The sequence below is a fragment of the Pempheris klunzingeri genome, chromosome 1 (genome assembly GCF_042242105.1).
Source record: "Pempheris klunzingeri isolate RE-2024b chromosome 1, fPemKlu1.hap1, whole genome shotgun sequence".
Taxonomy (NCBI): Eukaryota; Metazoa; Chordata; class Actinopteri; order Acropomatiformes; family Pempheridae; genus Pempheris; species Pempheris klunzingeri.
In genome coordinates, this window is record NC_092012.1 from 10,525,027 (window position 1) to 10,541,281 (window position 16,255).

General features: G+C 41.6%; 1 protein-coding gene across 2 annotated transcripts; it reads right to left on the bottom strand.

Moving 5' to 3' along the window:
• Positions 1-321: 321 nt before the first annotated feature.
• Positions 322-15,642, bottom strand: tdrd3 (tudor domain containing 3). Of its 2 annotated transcripts, XM_070835857.1 has the most exons (14): positions 15,473-15,642; positions 14,626-14,710; positions 12,484-12,549; positions 11,564-11,724; positions 10,366-10,507; positions 10,128-10,199; positions 5,372-5,521; positions 4,849-5,001; positions 4,014-4,188; positions 3,250-3,375; positions 1,691-2,649; positions 1,243-1,368; positions 945-1,078; positions 322-556 (listed from the first exon to the last, which is right to left on the bottom strand). In XM_070835857.1, the coding sequence occupies exons 1-13, from the start codon at positions 15,508-15,510 to the stop codon at positions 962-964; spliced, it is 2,370 nt and encodes a 789-aa protein (XP_070691958.1). In that variant the 5' UTR covers positions 15,511-15,642; the 3' UTR covers positions 322-556; positions 945-961. The 2 variants fall into 2 exon arrangements, with proteins under 2 accessions (XP_070691958.1, XP_070691966.1); XM_070835865.1 differs by lacking the exon at positions 322-556 and having other exon boundaries at positions 999-1,112.
• Positions 15,643-16,255: the final 613 nt, after the last annotated feature.

The following is a 16,255-nucleotide window of genomic DNA, read 5'->3' on the forward strand; positions in this document are numbered from 1 at the left end:
GATGTGTGCTATATAGATCAGGTTTTATAACATTAAAAACAGCTAAAATTAACTGTAGTTACTTGGTGATAAACTAAACCTAATATATAATCATAACAACTATCATGATTAAATAAACCAAAGACCCCTGAGGGGTTTCCATTTCTGCTCTGGATAAGTTCATCAATTAAATCTGATTGCTAAAAATAAAACAGGTTATTTGCTTTTGATGAGCATTTTGGTATTGTCAATGTGCGGCTTATGTGGTTTGTAGACTAAATAAACAAAAGAAAAATAAATAAAACACATTCAAACAACAAATCAGCTACATACTATATTAATTGTTTATTTTAATGCATCCATTTAACAAATCTTCACAACATATACAGTAGATATGTCCTTAACAAAAAGCAACTGGTGCGCAGGTCAGTTTTTCTCTTAGTTTTCAATGAATTCCAAGCCCTTTGAAAAGTTCTGTATGTCCTGACAGTGTGGACACTTAAAAATTCAGGAAGCACTCTGGATTGTTGAAGAAAGTGACACAATCTCGGTCATGGAAGGGTGAGGGACAAGCACGCTGGTGGACGGAGAGAGAGAGAGAGAGAGAGAGAGAAACAGTAAATACATTTACAAAATGAACCGTGTTTGCATTTTGATGGCATCTTGCTGTCTCGTAAGGTCAAAACTGCTGCAATATTTTTTGATGCAATGCATTGTGCGAGCAGAAGGTGTGAATGTTAAAAATTTGCTGCGGTTGGCTTCAGTTTCTGTTATGTTTTAACTGCAGGTAGTAACGAGAGAGAAATATTAACAGAGACGCAAACAAATTGAGTGTTGCGCTGCCTATGTTTTCACATGTTTAGTATATATTCAAGACCACAATGACAAGAGGAATGTAATGAATAAATATGTTCCATATAAAAGCAGGAACAATGTCCTCACAGTGGTGTGTCACATTTATTTACCTGTAAACGCAGACACATCAATCCCGTGCCCTGGGTGGCTGGTAATACTGCTGTGTGGGTCTAGTGCGTCTTGGTTGTCCATCTCCCCCACGTCGAAACTCTAGTGAATTGTCGTAGTAGCCATCATCTTCCTCCTGCCATTGTACATGTGATATGGTTGTGATGTTACTGTGGGTAATCAGATTAGATGTCATTCATATTTCATCACCTTTCCTCAACCCACTTGAATACAGTTCAGTTCCTTTAACTTAGTAATAACAAACACATTGTGATCTGTTTTGTTTTACTGTGTCCTCACCATCGCGTCAGCAGAGACGGGTTTGATGTTATGCAGCAGGACCTCTTCGCAGTTTCCATAGTCACTAAATACAACCACAGCCGTGGAGCCTGATGGATGCACAGCATCTATTCTGGCGTGGTAGAACTTCACACACACACACACACACACAAACAATGAGAAATCTTACTATTTTAATACAAACAACAAATCACACTGCAAAAACTGTGACAGAGATAAAATGAGTCACAATTGCACTAATTACTTTTTGGTGTCATTGAACAAGTTAACTGTCAGCCAAGACAATTCTTCATTGTAGCGGATTTCAATAATTCTAGCCTTTTCACAAATTTGTGCAAATTTATGTAAATGGCAATATTTCAGTGTACTTGTCATACAGTTTCTTGAACGCAAACATATTTCAACAATTATAAGCTACTGGTATGTAACCAATCAAGGAATGGCATACCTTGCTGTCTTCCCAGTACAGAGCCAGGCACTGGTCTCCAGGTTTCCAAGCGTGTTCCACAATATGACTTTTCTCTAGTCCACGAGGTCCATGACCTTTGCCTTGTCCCGACCTTCTTACAGGTCCTGGGTTATTAGACGTGTTTTTCTTGGGGGGCGGCTCCCTGTTGGGAGGACACGATGAGTTTGCCGGCTTGATTGGCCCAGTTCTTTTGTGTTCAATATCTCCATTCTGGATGTGAGGAGGCTCCCCTGGCGTGAACCGACAATCCCGCGAAAACACCAGATCTTGGGGCGTCCCAGAGCTTCCTCCCCTCAGGTTGAAGTTTGGTGGCCCACTATCCTTTTGTCGGTCAAGGTGGTCTGAGGTTGGCCGGTCAGCCTTCCCCATCCTCCTGCTGTTGGTGGGTTCTTCGGTCCTGTCTGTACGTTTCGTATTTCCTCTTCCATCCAGTTCACTGCCTGTAGAATTAGTCACTTTGGATGTGGGTGCATTATCTTTTACGCCTCTCCTGTGAGACGGTCCAGCTATGTTCACACCACCGCCACCGTCTCCGTTTCGAGATCGCTGGTGGAAAGATCCACCGAACTCCGTCTGCTGCTGGGGTTCTTTCGAGCGTGTAAAAGTTGTTGTGAACGTTGAAGGAAAAGTCTGCTCATCTCGCGTCTCTCTCCTGTCATTTTGCGATCTGTCTGACGTGCCTCGTGACCATCTGTCCTGACCCTTCCACTGCTGGCCTTGAGCTGATGTTTGGGGGGTTGTAGAGTTGGACATAGGCTCCTGGCCAGGTTTAGGGAAATCGCTGTCCCTGTGGAAGCGGGGTCGTCTGTCATTCCTCTGTTGCCTATGGTCATTATGTGAGGAGAATCTCGTCTGAGACGAGTCTTTGGAGTAATGGTCTGAGTTGGAGAAAGTCACTTTATTCTCATGATGTCTCTGAGGCGCCTGGCTCTTTGGCTCTGAGAAAACAGACCAAAAAAAGCAGTGTAAGCAAAAACTATGGCAAAGTCACAGTGGGAACAATAAATCAAGCAATAACACAAGGAATATTGACTGTACCAAATTACAATGTGCCACACACTTACATACAATTCATATTCATACAATGAATATCAAAGACTGCTAAAAACACTTAACGGAACACTGGAACATAAATGACCAAAATATCATTTACAGAGTTGTTTAACAATATCGTGCTTGGTCAAACACAATCAAAAGTGAAAACATAAAAAAAGGTTTTGTTCATGCCAACTTTCTACAGCCCAGTATTACATTGCTCTTGTACTCCAGCACTGATTTCAGGCATTCAGAGAACATGAGTTAATGCTCCTCAGCTTCCTAGAGCCATCTATCTAAATCCAATCACATCCATGCTGACGTACTGATATTAAGGAGTCAATTTTTATCCAAGAACTGGCTTAAAGCAAGTATCTGAAAAAAAATCAGGAAATGTGGCTCTTCCTAAAATAAATGAAGTAAAAAAAGGTCAAGCATGATGGTTTTGGACGTATGAGAGGTCCCCAGGCAGTTTAGAATGAAATCCAGACTAGTTCACCCACCATCAATGGAGAAAACTCCCATCTTGGATTCCAGAAAGTCAAACAGAGTGCTTGGTCCAGATGGCCTTCCCCCTGCTCCATCCTCCTCATCTTCGTTTCTGGACCTGCCTCTCCCCCTTCCTCTGGCTGAGATGAAACCAAAATTAACATAATGCAGACTTAAGAACAGCTTAATCAATGAATGTTTGAATATGCACACCTTCTTGCTCTGGGTGTCTCCATGTTAAGTATGTGTGACAAGGTTCTGTGTGTCTAGGTGTGTGCCTGCCGGTGTGTATTCATGTGTGCACACATGTATACTCCTTAAAGATTACATGTATGCGGCAACAATAAAATCTTTAGAAACAGTCCCTGCTCACAATGGTTGTGGTTGTAAACAAAACAAGCTTTTGCAAAGAGGCAGTAGGTAGTTCAGTCTGACGGAGCAAATTCCAAATTGCTGAGTTGATTTTTAGTGCTGAAACAAATACCAAACAATGACTGAAGGTAAAGTAGAACATCCATCTGAAACCTTATGGTGTGCTTGGGAAAATAGTCAGCAATAAAGTGTATATGCAATTTGTGGTAAATGGACTAAAACAAGCATCTGTGGACCTTTGACTAGGCTGTAGGTGATTTTCACTGAATTTAAAGGACCTCGACATCACTTCCCCCATCTCACTCTTAATCTGTAGAAACACCAAGTGTTTCAGGCTATGGTGCATATATTTTCAAGCCAAAGCAGGTGCATGTGTGTGTGTGTGTCTGTGAGAATATGTACGAACCTCTGGGTTGGGGCTTGTTAAACTCTACCACAGGGCCAGGTCTGCTACCAGAGGATCCAGTCAGTAGACAGTTCAGTGCCACTTCAAGGTTGTTGTTGTTGTCCATTAGAGCCTGCCGAGCAGCCTCCCTGTTAAAGCCCATCTCCATAATGTCTCTCAGAGCACGTTCATCCACCTACACACAGGACATAATTAGAGAAAGTGCAAAAAGAAAAACATATTGTTTGTACAGCGAGAGGGGGAAAGACGCATGGATGGAAAATGGTCATTTGGTAATATTTGACAGAGAAATATAAAATGGATGGACAGTGGGAGGGAGGAGATCCACAAAAGAACCTCTCCTTTAAAGTGGGCCAGACATGGGTATCACTTTTGAGTTCTGCTTTGGGTTGGATTAGTGTGCATTCAAGTTTCAAACCACCATTAACAGACTCCAAAGCCAAACGCTGCAACATACTGTTCCAACCTATTTATGTGTTCAGTCCAAAGCTGGCCGAGTTGTGGCCAGAAATTGGCGGGTCACAACACAGAGCTAGACAAATGGACCGCCACTTGATTGGAAAACCTGACCAAGCCTCCAGTTCATTTAGATTTCTACAATATCATAATCAATGCCTCATCCAGTCTGTGAGCCATGAAATAAGACTTCAATCCAGACCAAAGAAACCATAGAAGAATGCAGAGCGAGTTCCAACCTTTAAATTGCTTTGTTACAGTGAATGGAGGCTTCTGTAATGTGAGGAAAAATCGTTTCAATGCAGGTGGTTTTCACACCTAACTTAAATTAAACAGACTCAAATTGTTATACAGGTTGGGACTAAGTTCGTCTTCTCACCAGCTCTCGATAGTTTCCGTCTTGTCTGCTTTCGGGTCTTTCGGCCCTGTCTTCTCGTCTCCTCTGCTGGTACGAGTCCCGGCCCCGGGAGGAGGAGGCAGCGCCGGACAAATTACCGCCTGCATTTCCGCCGCCACCAAATGTTCGGGGACCCTAACAAGTACAAGAGCATGAAGATCAATAAAGCCGCAGGGTTGGACCAAACAATAAAAGCTAACGCAAGAAACAGAACTTTAGCACTTGACAATGTAATTATGATGTTTAATTAGAAGAGTTACCCGAGTGTCAAAGGCAAACAAGGTTAAGTTGAATGCCAATAAGGAGCAAGCGTCTTTTAAATGGAGAGCAAACTATTTGTGCTAGAATTGCAATCGACAAGCAAAACAGCAAAAGAACTGGTGCTGAAAATCAAATGTCCAACTTTAAGGTGGCCATTATAGATTAGTGGCTCTGTAGAATCATTAAGTACCCTGCAGTGACACATAAAAAAAAACACACATAACCATGATAAGGGGTTACATACCTCTTTGGTCTTGGCTATCTCAGCAATAGCTGCTGTCCTCTGCTTTTCAAACTCATCATTCTCGTCAGAAGCTTTAACCGCATTTTGAGTCTGGAGGGTCTTCCTCTGGTCCAGTTCTCTGCTATCGACTTCATCCCTCCTTGCACACTTCTACAGGAGGAAAATAGAAAAAAATTGCAATAACGTATGGTTGATTAAGAAAAACAATCAATGCACTTGACAATTTCCACATTTTGTGTGATGATAGAACTTTGGTGAAGTCATCTGCAGTGTTTAAGATTTTGTTGTAGCAACCAATAGCAGCCAAAATCCCAAAGCTGCCTCCCAGCTCATGTGTAATGTTTTGAAACTGTGAACTGTATCGCTTCAATTTTGTTCTTATGAGATATATAAATATATATATATATATAAATAAAACAGCAACTTGGAAGGAATGAGATGGAAACTCAAAACTTCCTACAGCTGTTTCATGACTGTAGGAAGTGATGATCCAGTCAGTAAAGTCAACAACTGACTGGAGCAGAGGCCTTAGCTTATGATTTATCTTTGCATTGATATGATTGATTTTCACCGCATCTGTTATTCACCGCAGCTTTAGATTGTGTGAAAAGCTTCTCCTTCAGTTCATTAAATCCCTGCAGCCATCTGAGGGCAGCACGACGGACAAGTGATGAATCTGCGGCCTCTGTTTTGAGAAGTGTTGTACCGGAGAGCAGTGCCATTAGGCATGACCACGTTTACCTTCATTAAATCATGTGGAAACGACACCGAGCTGTTACGAAATAACCACACGCAGCTCTACGCACAGCAGACCGGTCAGCTATGACTTGGTATTCTGCCTGTTTATCCGAGAGACATCAGATTAGTGGGGCTCATTAATCCCGTGTGTCACAACCTGCTTTTCAACTTTGGAAAGAAATAAATAAAATCATGTTTTATTCTTGAAATGCAGTACAGTGCCAACGCCGCTGTGTCACATTTTAAAATATGATGTGACGTTTCAGTGTGAAATATAGTAGAATTATGACAGGACTATGAAACATTGTCGGATTGCTGCTTTCATTTAAACCGTTTCAACAAACGATTCTTTAATTATTTGTTTCTATCATATGAAATTATTGTACTAATTCACCAAAAGCGCAGACCATCTGCCTTCGGCTGCAGATTTGCAGCACTGCGAGTTCACATCGTGAAGCTCTGCACAGTTCAGACTAGTACTGATTCATAGTATGATTCATTTCTTTTATTGTTGATCTGTTATTGTCATGCGTCACTGCGATTGGCAATGACAGATATTTTACCCTTCGATTAAAGAAAAAAAAAAAAAAAAACTGTCCACACGACCTTCGTTTTTCAAAATATCTCAAAATCGATTCTAAATGCTCAAACAAGCATGCCGGGCCAGAGGGTGGTGACAAAGTCTGTCTCAACAATACGTTGACTACGAGAGAAGAACATTCTAAGCATGCACAGTTTATTAATTCATCATAATTTAACACCCGCTTCTTTATCTTTATCATTTTAACCCGTCTGTCTCCTTTTGTCCTTCTCCAGTAGTCCACCATTGCTGTTGTTGTGTCAGGTGCGTGGCCATTACACAAAGCTACAGAGGGCACGTGCAAACTGAAGCTATGATGTCATCAATTCACAAAAGCTCAACACTGCACATTGATTTGATTTTTCTTCTGCTCACTCACTTTGCATTTTGTAAATTGATAAAAATAAACAATTAAGTTTTATATTTTTGAAAGCATTCTTACTTTACAGCATTTCTTCACACCTGCCTAAAACTTTTGCACAGTGCTATATGTATGTGTATATATATGTGCATATATATATATATATATATATATATATGTGCATATATATATATATATATATATACACTGTTGCCCATAAAGTTGGAATAAAATGTTTTTTACCTCTTGAAATGATTGTGACAATGTGATTTATTCTTGATAAATTAAGTGTATATCATGGCATCATCGCCGGATGCACCATCTGCACCCAACTACCTGGGAAGCTAAAGACCTGGTGCCTCCAATTTGGGCTCCTACCCCGGGTGTTGTGGCCCCTTGCAGTCTATGAGGTCCCCATCTCGACAGTAGAGAAGCTGGAAAGAGGAGTCACGCATTCATCAAAAAGTGGCTCGGACTTCCACAATGCCTCACCACCATAGGCCTCTACGGAGATGGTGTCCTCAAATTGCCCCTCACCAGTCTCACGGAGGAGTTCAAGTGCGCTAAAACACGACTCCAGATGGCACTGAACAAATCCCAAGACATAGTGGTGAGGAATAACGCACCAACCTTGGCTACTGGACGCAAATGGACACCAGCAACAGCAGTGGAGGAGGCAACATCAGCGCTCAGACATGCTGACATTGTGGGGAATATTCAGCACGGAAGAGGAGGCCTTGGTCTAACAACTAACCGCCCAGCTTGGAGTAAGGCCACTGCACCAGCACAGAGGAAGATGGTGGTGGAGGAAGTACGCCGTCAGGAGGAGTCTGCAAGGTGGGCCAAGGCGGTCTCCCTTGGCAAACAGGCACAGTGGACACGGTGGGACAGTGTGGAGAGGAGGAGGTTCAGCTGGAGGGATGTGTGGGCCATGGAAGCACGAAGCTTGAGCTTTACCATCAGAGCTACTTACGACATCCTTCCAACACCAACCAATTGCCATCAGTGGTTTAGTGATGATCCAGGCTGTACTCTTTGCTCCAGACCAGCCTCTCTCCGGCACATACTAACAGGGTGTAAGACCAGTCTCACCCAAGGGCGGTAACACTTGGTGCCACAACCAAGTTCTAAAGAGCCTTGTGGCCACCCTGGAGGACAAGCGAACTTCCATCAACTCCCTACCACCTCCAGTATCCAACCCCCCATGGAGAACTGCCTTTGTCTGTGAAGGGGCTAAAGCAACCAGGAGCAGCTCCACACCATCGGAGAGAGGTCAGCTGTGCTTAGCACGTGACTGGAAACTGCTCTCGGATATTGGCAAACAACTGGTGTTTCCTCCAGAGATCACCACCACCACCTTAAGACCTGATCTGGTGCTCTGGTCCCCTTTCCTAAAGAAGGTCTATATAATTGAGCTCACCGTACCCTGGGAGGATTCCGTGGACGAGGCATATGAGCGAAAACACTTGCGCTATGCTGAGCTAGCTGCTGAAGCACAACATCACGGCTGGAACACGGAAGTCCGCCCAGTGGAGGTTGGATGCAGAGGGTTTGTGGCACCATCTACCACCAAACTGCTGAGAGACCTGGGAATCAGGGGCCAGAGCCTGCGCACAGCCATCAAAACTGCATCAGAGGCAGCAGAGAGAAGCAGCCAGTGGCTCTGGATGAAGAGGAAGGACCCCTGCTGGGCCCACAAGTAGTAAACCAGGAGGTATGCGGTCAGTTTAGGCTTGCCTCAGGGAACAGGACGACCCTGCTATGCATAGTCCCATGAGATGTCTGCCACTTAACAACAAGGTGACTCTCATGAATAATTGGGCATGGGACGCAGGTTCAGGACTGATCACCCTGTAGCCGGCCGCCTCTGGTGAGGGTGTATAGTGTGAAAGGCCGAAACACCCTAGGATCCGGAGGAGCACTAGTGATGATGTGTCCCAAAATTCAAACTACCCCCCCAGTCTTCTTATACAGGTCAACCAACCACCAATGAACTTTGTACGTGCTTGCACAAAGGATAACAACACCTTTTCCTGTGTTTTGGAATCTTCTCAACTTTATTGATCAAACTCTTCCAAACATATCACAGTGAAACAGTGTAACCCTTGCAAACTGTGTATTCAGGCTTTAACAAAATTGGGGGTATTGAACAATTATTCCAACTTTATGGGCAACAGTGTGTGTGTGTGTGTGTGTGTGTGTGTGTGTGTGTGTGTGTGTGTGTGTGTATATATATATATAATTGAAAATTTAGAGAATACTGATTGCTAATTCCCTCATGCCCCTCAACCAGTTTTGCAAAGCTTGAGCAAATCTGGAGTAAAGAGCGGTTCAAAATCCCAAAACCCGAGTGTCAAGCTGGTACAGATGTATCCGGCTCTGAAGCTGTGATCCTTGTCAAGGGAGTATTGACTCAGGCTCAGTAGTTTAAATGAGAAATGGCTGTGTTTAATTTTCTGTAAATTGCGGCGAGGTGCAAAAGCACAAAATGAGGAAAATTTGAAGGGGGTTCACCACTTTCTGAAGGGAATACAGCATAGTTTTTTCTTTTCAAATACTGTGTATAGACACTGTTTGACTATGTAATGTAAGAGTATAATTTAAGCATACCATTTATTTTTGATGGTGCACTTATCAGGCCCTCTTATCGTAACATTTAATCTCAGAATCTTACTTGAATACAAATGCAACACACCAAATATATTTTTGGAAGAGGTAAACTGTCGTGGCACTGTTTGTAACATGTGAACAAAGCAGTATTAAAATTCAGTCATGCATTTTAAAGATGCATGAAGACTCTCCCAATTAGTTCAAAAAGATCAGAGAGAACATTTGCCAAGAAAAGGGACATCAAGGCCCACTCTTGGAGACAGGCCTGCATCTGGCTCCTCAAAGACATTTGTGAGGTTATTGTTATTCAAGAGTACCCCTGACTTCTATTAAAATCAATGTTGAAATCTCGATTTAACTTGCATTTCTGTTCCTAGCTTGTTTCTTTCTGATGTTAATGTCAGAGAAGCACTTTGTAACCCGAATTTTGAAAAGCACATTTTTATAATTATTACTATTACCCTCACCTGACCAAATGGCACAAAGGGAGGAGGTCCACCTTCTGCTCCAATGTTACTCCTGCTGTGTTTGGCCAGACTCTGCAAGTTGAATGGTAAAGGTAGATCATTAAAAAAAAAATACAATATTTTCAGTAGTAGAGTAATGGTGGTGGCCTTAAATGCAGATTTTAAATGATTAACAACATAAAAGTTCAATTTTTTAAAGCAAAAGTAGCTGAGCCATTATCATAAAATCGACCCTCACCCTTTGCAGTTCCCATTTCTCCACCATGTGATCAACCTCTCCTCCAAGGACAGAGATTTTTGAGTCATCGAGCAGCAAAAGACCGTTTTTAACCTGGACTGTACCAAGGAGCTTTACCTTTGTTCCAGGAGGGGTATTAAGGCTGAAAAAAAATAAAAATAAATAAAAATGTACATATGAAATAATGTGTCATATGTAAATTGTTTAATCAAGTGTCAAATTTTAAACACATTCAAGGTTTTAAGATAATATAACAGCACGTAACAAGCCCAACACCCTATTGCCGTGCCCATACCACTTTATAAATGACATGGAGCAGTGCCAGGGAATGGGTGGTGAGGCTAGGAGAGACTATTAATAATCCCAGCTGCTCACCCATCCTCGTGGTAAATTAAAAGCCCCTCTATCTCATCAGGCCTGATAAGGCCTCTGCCTCTCTCATTAAGAAAGCGCAGGGACTTAGAGGGATTTCCAGCTACTGATGCCGGATGCCAAGGCAACAATTAGGGATTTCACTCCAAACCTCTGGGATAGACGCTGTTCTCATGATAGCGGCCAATGCAGAAGTGAGGCACTCTCTATCCTCGATTCAACCGCATACAAACAATTCTACAAACGCACTATTCAGCCTCTCATTAATGCTGCTACTTAATGCTTAATTGTCATCCTTCTATATCACTGTCCCACATACTGAACAGTCTTGTAATCCATCTCATCGTTCTTTGCCACTCACTTATGGCCTCACACACACTAAAGCAGATACTAAAGAAACACTAACCACCGCTGTTTGTAGCCAGTGTGTGTGTCTGTGTGTGTGTGTGTGCACCGCTCATAAAGAGGGGATTTGTTCTGTTCTCTCCTCTCTTCCCATCAGGAAGTCAAGGCCCACATTCTGGCCACTCCACCTGTACAGACTGGCCAGTCACCATGGCAGCAGTCACCAAGGCCACCGTTGCCGAGACGGAGATGTAATTAAGGCTGGCAATTGTTAGATAGCTGCCACCACGTGGAAATTGCAGATAAAGGGAAAATTGAGGGATGCGGTGGGGTGAGAGTGTTGACAAGAAGTTAAGGGAGAAGGGTGTGTGCAGAATTTTACACATTTGAGGAGCTTAATGGTACCCTGCTTGGCATCAATGTAGCTGCTAAAAATACAATTTCTATGACTATAACTATATATATAAATATATATAGCTACCTGAGCTTAGACAGGTGTTTAAACTCCAATCCAACACAGGTGGTATGCCCATCTGTCATTTGTAGCCGCAGCATTCGCGGCGCGCCCTGGGACTCCTCGTGGTCTTTAGGAGCGGAGACGTTTCTCACCTTCTGCACCTGGAGAACACATGGACCCTCCAACTGGCCATGTGCAAAAGGCAACAAAAGAATTACTGCTTAAAAGGCCAAACCAGTAGCATGCGGGGGAGGACTGCCACATGGAAACACAAGAAAAATAACTGCAGTTTGAGTATTAATCGACTGTTACACCAATTCACTTTAAAGGAATAATAAAAGGAAAGAACTCTTTCCTTTTAGCATACCTGTGTCAGAATGGGTTTGCTGTTTCCCTCCAAACTGCTTCATGACTTAGCTTTAGATTCACAGTGAGTATTTTATTCTAAACTATTTATGAGATCTATACTCTAAAATGATTTGCATTTCTGTGAAAAGAAATGAAACAATCTAGAAGCACTACTAGCTACTACTAGCAGTCAGTACATGGTGTAAAGTAATTGCAGATGCTCAAATGGCATTCATTCTCTTAGACTTGCACTGTACAAAGCAGGGATGTATGACCAGGATGACATGAGTGTGCATCTGGTTTTGAGTCTGAAGGGAGCAGGGGTTAAGCTCACAAAGAATTACAAGTTTTAATCCTCTGACAATATTTTTCTCTCCAGTTGCTCTACTTCATTTTCACAGGTGAAGAAGCAGTTTTTTTTTTTATCCCCATTTGTCAGTGTGTTAGGGCCATCTAGTGGCACTCAAGAGAACTGCATTTCAGTTGCAAACGTAAGCCTGCACTGACTTTAAGCTGTAAACAAAGCGTGCGTTTTCCTACCAGGTTTCATAAATGTAGCATTGAAAAGGCCATAAAAAAATCTGTGTGCCACTCACCTTCTCAGTTCTTCCACTATTGATATCGGATGGTAGAAATTTCCTCCCAATAGGCCTAAGATCACTCTGCAAAGGAGATGAGGATTAATTAAAAAGAAATAGGAAATAATGTGCCAGACATAAGGAAAAATCTGTTTAGACTACACTGTGCCTCAAAATAAAAAGTCAGTCAAATGCTATTCATTTGTACCCTCAGGTCCAGAAATCGGCTCTAAGAATCCTTAGAGCAAATTCAAAGAAGACAAGTAATCATGCCTGTGCACTATTTATAGTGTCATGCAGCATATACATATATATTATATGGTGTAACTGGTTTATTGAGTACAATCAACATTTTTTTTCCTTATTGCAAATATGTGTCACGGTTCTGCTGGCAACATCAGTTCCAAATGGGTCTGTCATCCCATCCTTCATACAATCCTCTTTTACTGCAGGTGACAATATCTTTAAATGTTTAAATGTCTTTTAGTTTTTCAGTACACCAAAAACAGGAATTGCTTCTTTATACTGATGTCTCAGTACATTTGTCTAAACACAGATACAATACAATTATTTCAAAATGGCGTGTCAAGATTCAACACGGTGAAAAATGGGACTAGCCCCGTTTTGTTAGCAAAGCAGCAATTGCAGCCAAATAATTTTAAGACGCGTTTAAAGCATTCACAGATTGTTTTTAGAGCACTGCAAGCTCCAGTCCATAGTTACTACATGTTGGTTCAACCAGGTATGCAGTAATAAGTCAAAGTGTAGTCTGAGATCTTCTGGCAGCACTCCAGGCCAAACTTTAAAGGTCAAGGCTTTTGCAGTGAATGCAACGACGTTCTGGACTTGTCTGCTACTATGGGTCAAGTAAGCAGCAACACTGTCATATTTTCCATCCTGTTTCAACTCTCTCAGAAAAGTACTTCCAGTTCTACGACTGTTGTGCTTATAACTGTTTTTGTGTTCATGTATTATCTAGTGCAGTGTTTCCCAAACCTAGATGTTTCCCTGCTCCATCAAACCTGACTCAAATAATGAGGTTATAATACTTGTGCAAAGCCTGGCTGATCATTTGAATAGTGTGTGCTGGAGCAGGGAAACATCTAAAACATGCAGGCCCTACTTGGAATGACAAACACTGTTCTAGCGTACTGTATATCTATATTACCTTTTGGTTTTGTACATTAATATTGTTATTATCACTAGCCAATGATTATGGATGCATTATCTCTCCATGCCATGAATATGAATAGATTTTTGGCCTCATGTTCATCTCTGATATCATGTTAGCAGATAGGGACATGAGCTGGATTTACAGGTCAAAAAGGAAAAAGGAAATAGTTTGAGGTGAAGGTGCATGATAATCTTTGGAACTTCACGAAAAGAACTTCTTCACAAAAAGAACTAGAACTGGTCAGTTCTGCCTGCAACCATCTGGCAGACGGTATCGTAGCATCCGTTCCCGCATCACCAGATTCATGGACAGCTTCATCCCTCAGGCCATAAAACTGTTGAACTCCTGAGCTCTAAAGCTCATTATTGCCAATTTACTTGCACCGCACTAGTACAATTTCCCTTTACACCACTGTCATTCAACATTAACCTGTTTGCATCCCTAGATGTAAGCGGGTATGTGTGCAGTATATATAAGTAGTTCTTATACACCTAGACATACATTTACATTCATTTTATCACGACTGCACATCACACTACCTCGGAATTATATATAAAATTTTTTATGTATTATGTTTTATTCCTACATTCACACATTTCTGTCTCAGAAAGCCTGGGAGCAATTGCTTCACTGTCACTGTTTTTGGGGCAAATGAAGATGGAAAGAGAAACATTAGCGATAAGCAATACGGTTTTCACATAAGTGCACTTGGAAATATATCCAGCTTTCTGAACCTTTACAGAGAAGTGAATTTAACACCCTGTATAAAATTGTGTGCCCACAGTTTTGCCTATTTCATTGGCATGTATGGTGACTAGGTACATTGGTATATACCTGGAAAGCAATGAGTAGCTACCTCGTGACCTTTTCCTAACCATTTTATGTCACAAATAACGGTGCAAACCCACTGTTCAGTGCAGTATCTGAATATTGTTAAGTACACAGATACTGCTGCACATGAAAAAACCTGCAAGATTAAAACTTACGTCAAGTGCAATACGAATAATGTCACTGTGTGTTATTTTCTCTGCAGATCCTTTCAGATCCGCTATGCCTTCATCGGTGAGGTACCTGTAAGATGACAGACAAGGCTGATAATGTTAAGAGCTTCAAGAGACCACGTGCACACTGCAAAACACCAGTAATCTATTATTGGCAGACTATTGTTGAGTATCAAACACAAACTCAGTTAACCACTAAACGATACACACACATCAGCATCTTTGGACAGATTATACTATGTGCCAAGAACAACACAACCTCATTAAACCTCTGAATATATAAGGCGCATAATATTGCTAACTGAAATACTGAAATACCGTCATGCTAACACCTGCGAAACTGACACGGAGTAAATGTTTAAGTTTGGATGTTTTAAAGAACAAGATGGGCTCTATTATGGCATTCTGTAATAGATACTATGCAGTAATACGAGCTGCTGACTTTCAAAAGCACTGCAATTTTCTGAATTTAGAGTTCACTGCGGTCGTCGCTCTCTAATCAGCCCTGCGTGTCACTAGCTTCTGCTTATCGGTTAACACAAACTGTAGCGTCAAGAGTTTGCGTGTAGTCAATGGGATGCTAAATATGTATTAGCGCGCTAATGTTATTTATCTCGCTAGCTCTCGGTTTAGTTAGCCTTAGTCTCTCTCCAGGCAAACATATGACGTTTCCACAACCCGCACAACCGTGTTTAGTCTGGCAAATGTCATGCTTTCGCCAAACTAGTGTAATGTTAATATAATGTTTTGTGTTGTAGCTAGGCTAACATCAATCTGGCATCTAAGTGAATTAGTTAGCTAGCTCACTGACGTTAGCTACCATGCTACCTACCAGCCCTCTTTGCTCAGCGAATCTGCCAAATCGGCCATTTTCGTCCAAACTGTAGATGTATGAACAACGACACCAACCGGCTTAAAGTGAGCACACTTAAATATTAACTATCTGATTCTGTAATACATATTCTCCTCCTGACAATGATAAAGCTCGCTAATGTGGGTATTGAACGACTCAACGTAACGTACGTCACTGACCGTGACGCACGCTGCAAGTATGGAGCGCCGAGAGGGTCAAAATACTTACTCAATTTCAAATTCGTGTTTTGTTATTCTCCGCCATATACGGTTTATGTTCTCTGCTTATGGATAATTTAGAAGTTAGAAGAACTTGGAAAGACTATCTGACATCCACTGATAATGCACAACCTTTTTTTTTTTTTTTTTTACTGAAACACTTTCTCAATGCGAATCATAATTTAGTGCACTTCTCTCATACAAGCCAATCACAACTCTGGCATAGTTATTTGACCCAAAAAGAGAACTGATTTCTTCTGCACATGTTAAAGAAATCAACTGATGCCCATTGCTTTCCCAAACTAAAACCCCTTTCATCCTAATAAAAAAAAAAAATAAAAGTTTATATCCACTAATGAATATTGAGAGTAAGCCCAACAATGTCTGGATCATGAGCATTCATCCTATTATATGCAGTCATTGAGCACAAGGCTACCTAAAAGGTATGTTTGCAGCTCACCTTGTCCTGCAATTAAGTGTAATAAACTTCACATATGCTTAACAAAGAGCTTATTCATTGCAGACACAATGGGTTTAATCTTCA

What these genes read in the sequence shown, in the direction of transcription:
- tdrd3 (XM_070835857.1), bottom strand. Translation starts at nt 15,510, where the DNA reads ATGGCCGATTTGGCAGATTCGCTGAGCAAAGAGGGCTG. An exon ending in AGAAATGGGAACTGCAAAGG is followed by an intron (nt 10,200 to 10,365) that starts GTGAGGGTCGAT and finishes TTCAACTTGCAG; the next exon opens with AGTCTGGCCAAACACAGCAG. An exon ending in GGGAGTTTTCTCCATTGATG is followed by an intron (nt 2,650 to 3,249) that starts GTGGGTGAACTA and finishes CTGTTTTCTCAG; the next exon opens with AGCCAAAGAGCCAGGCGCCT.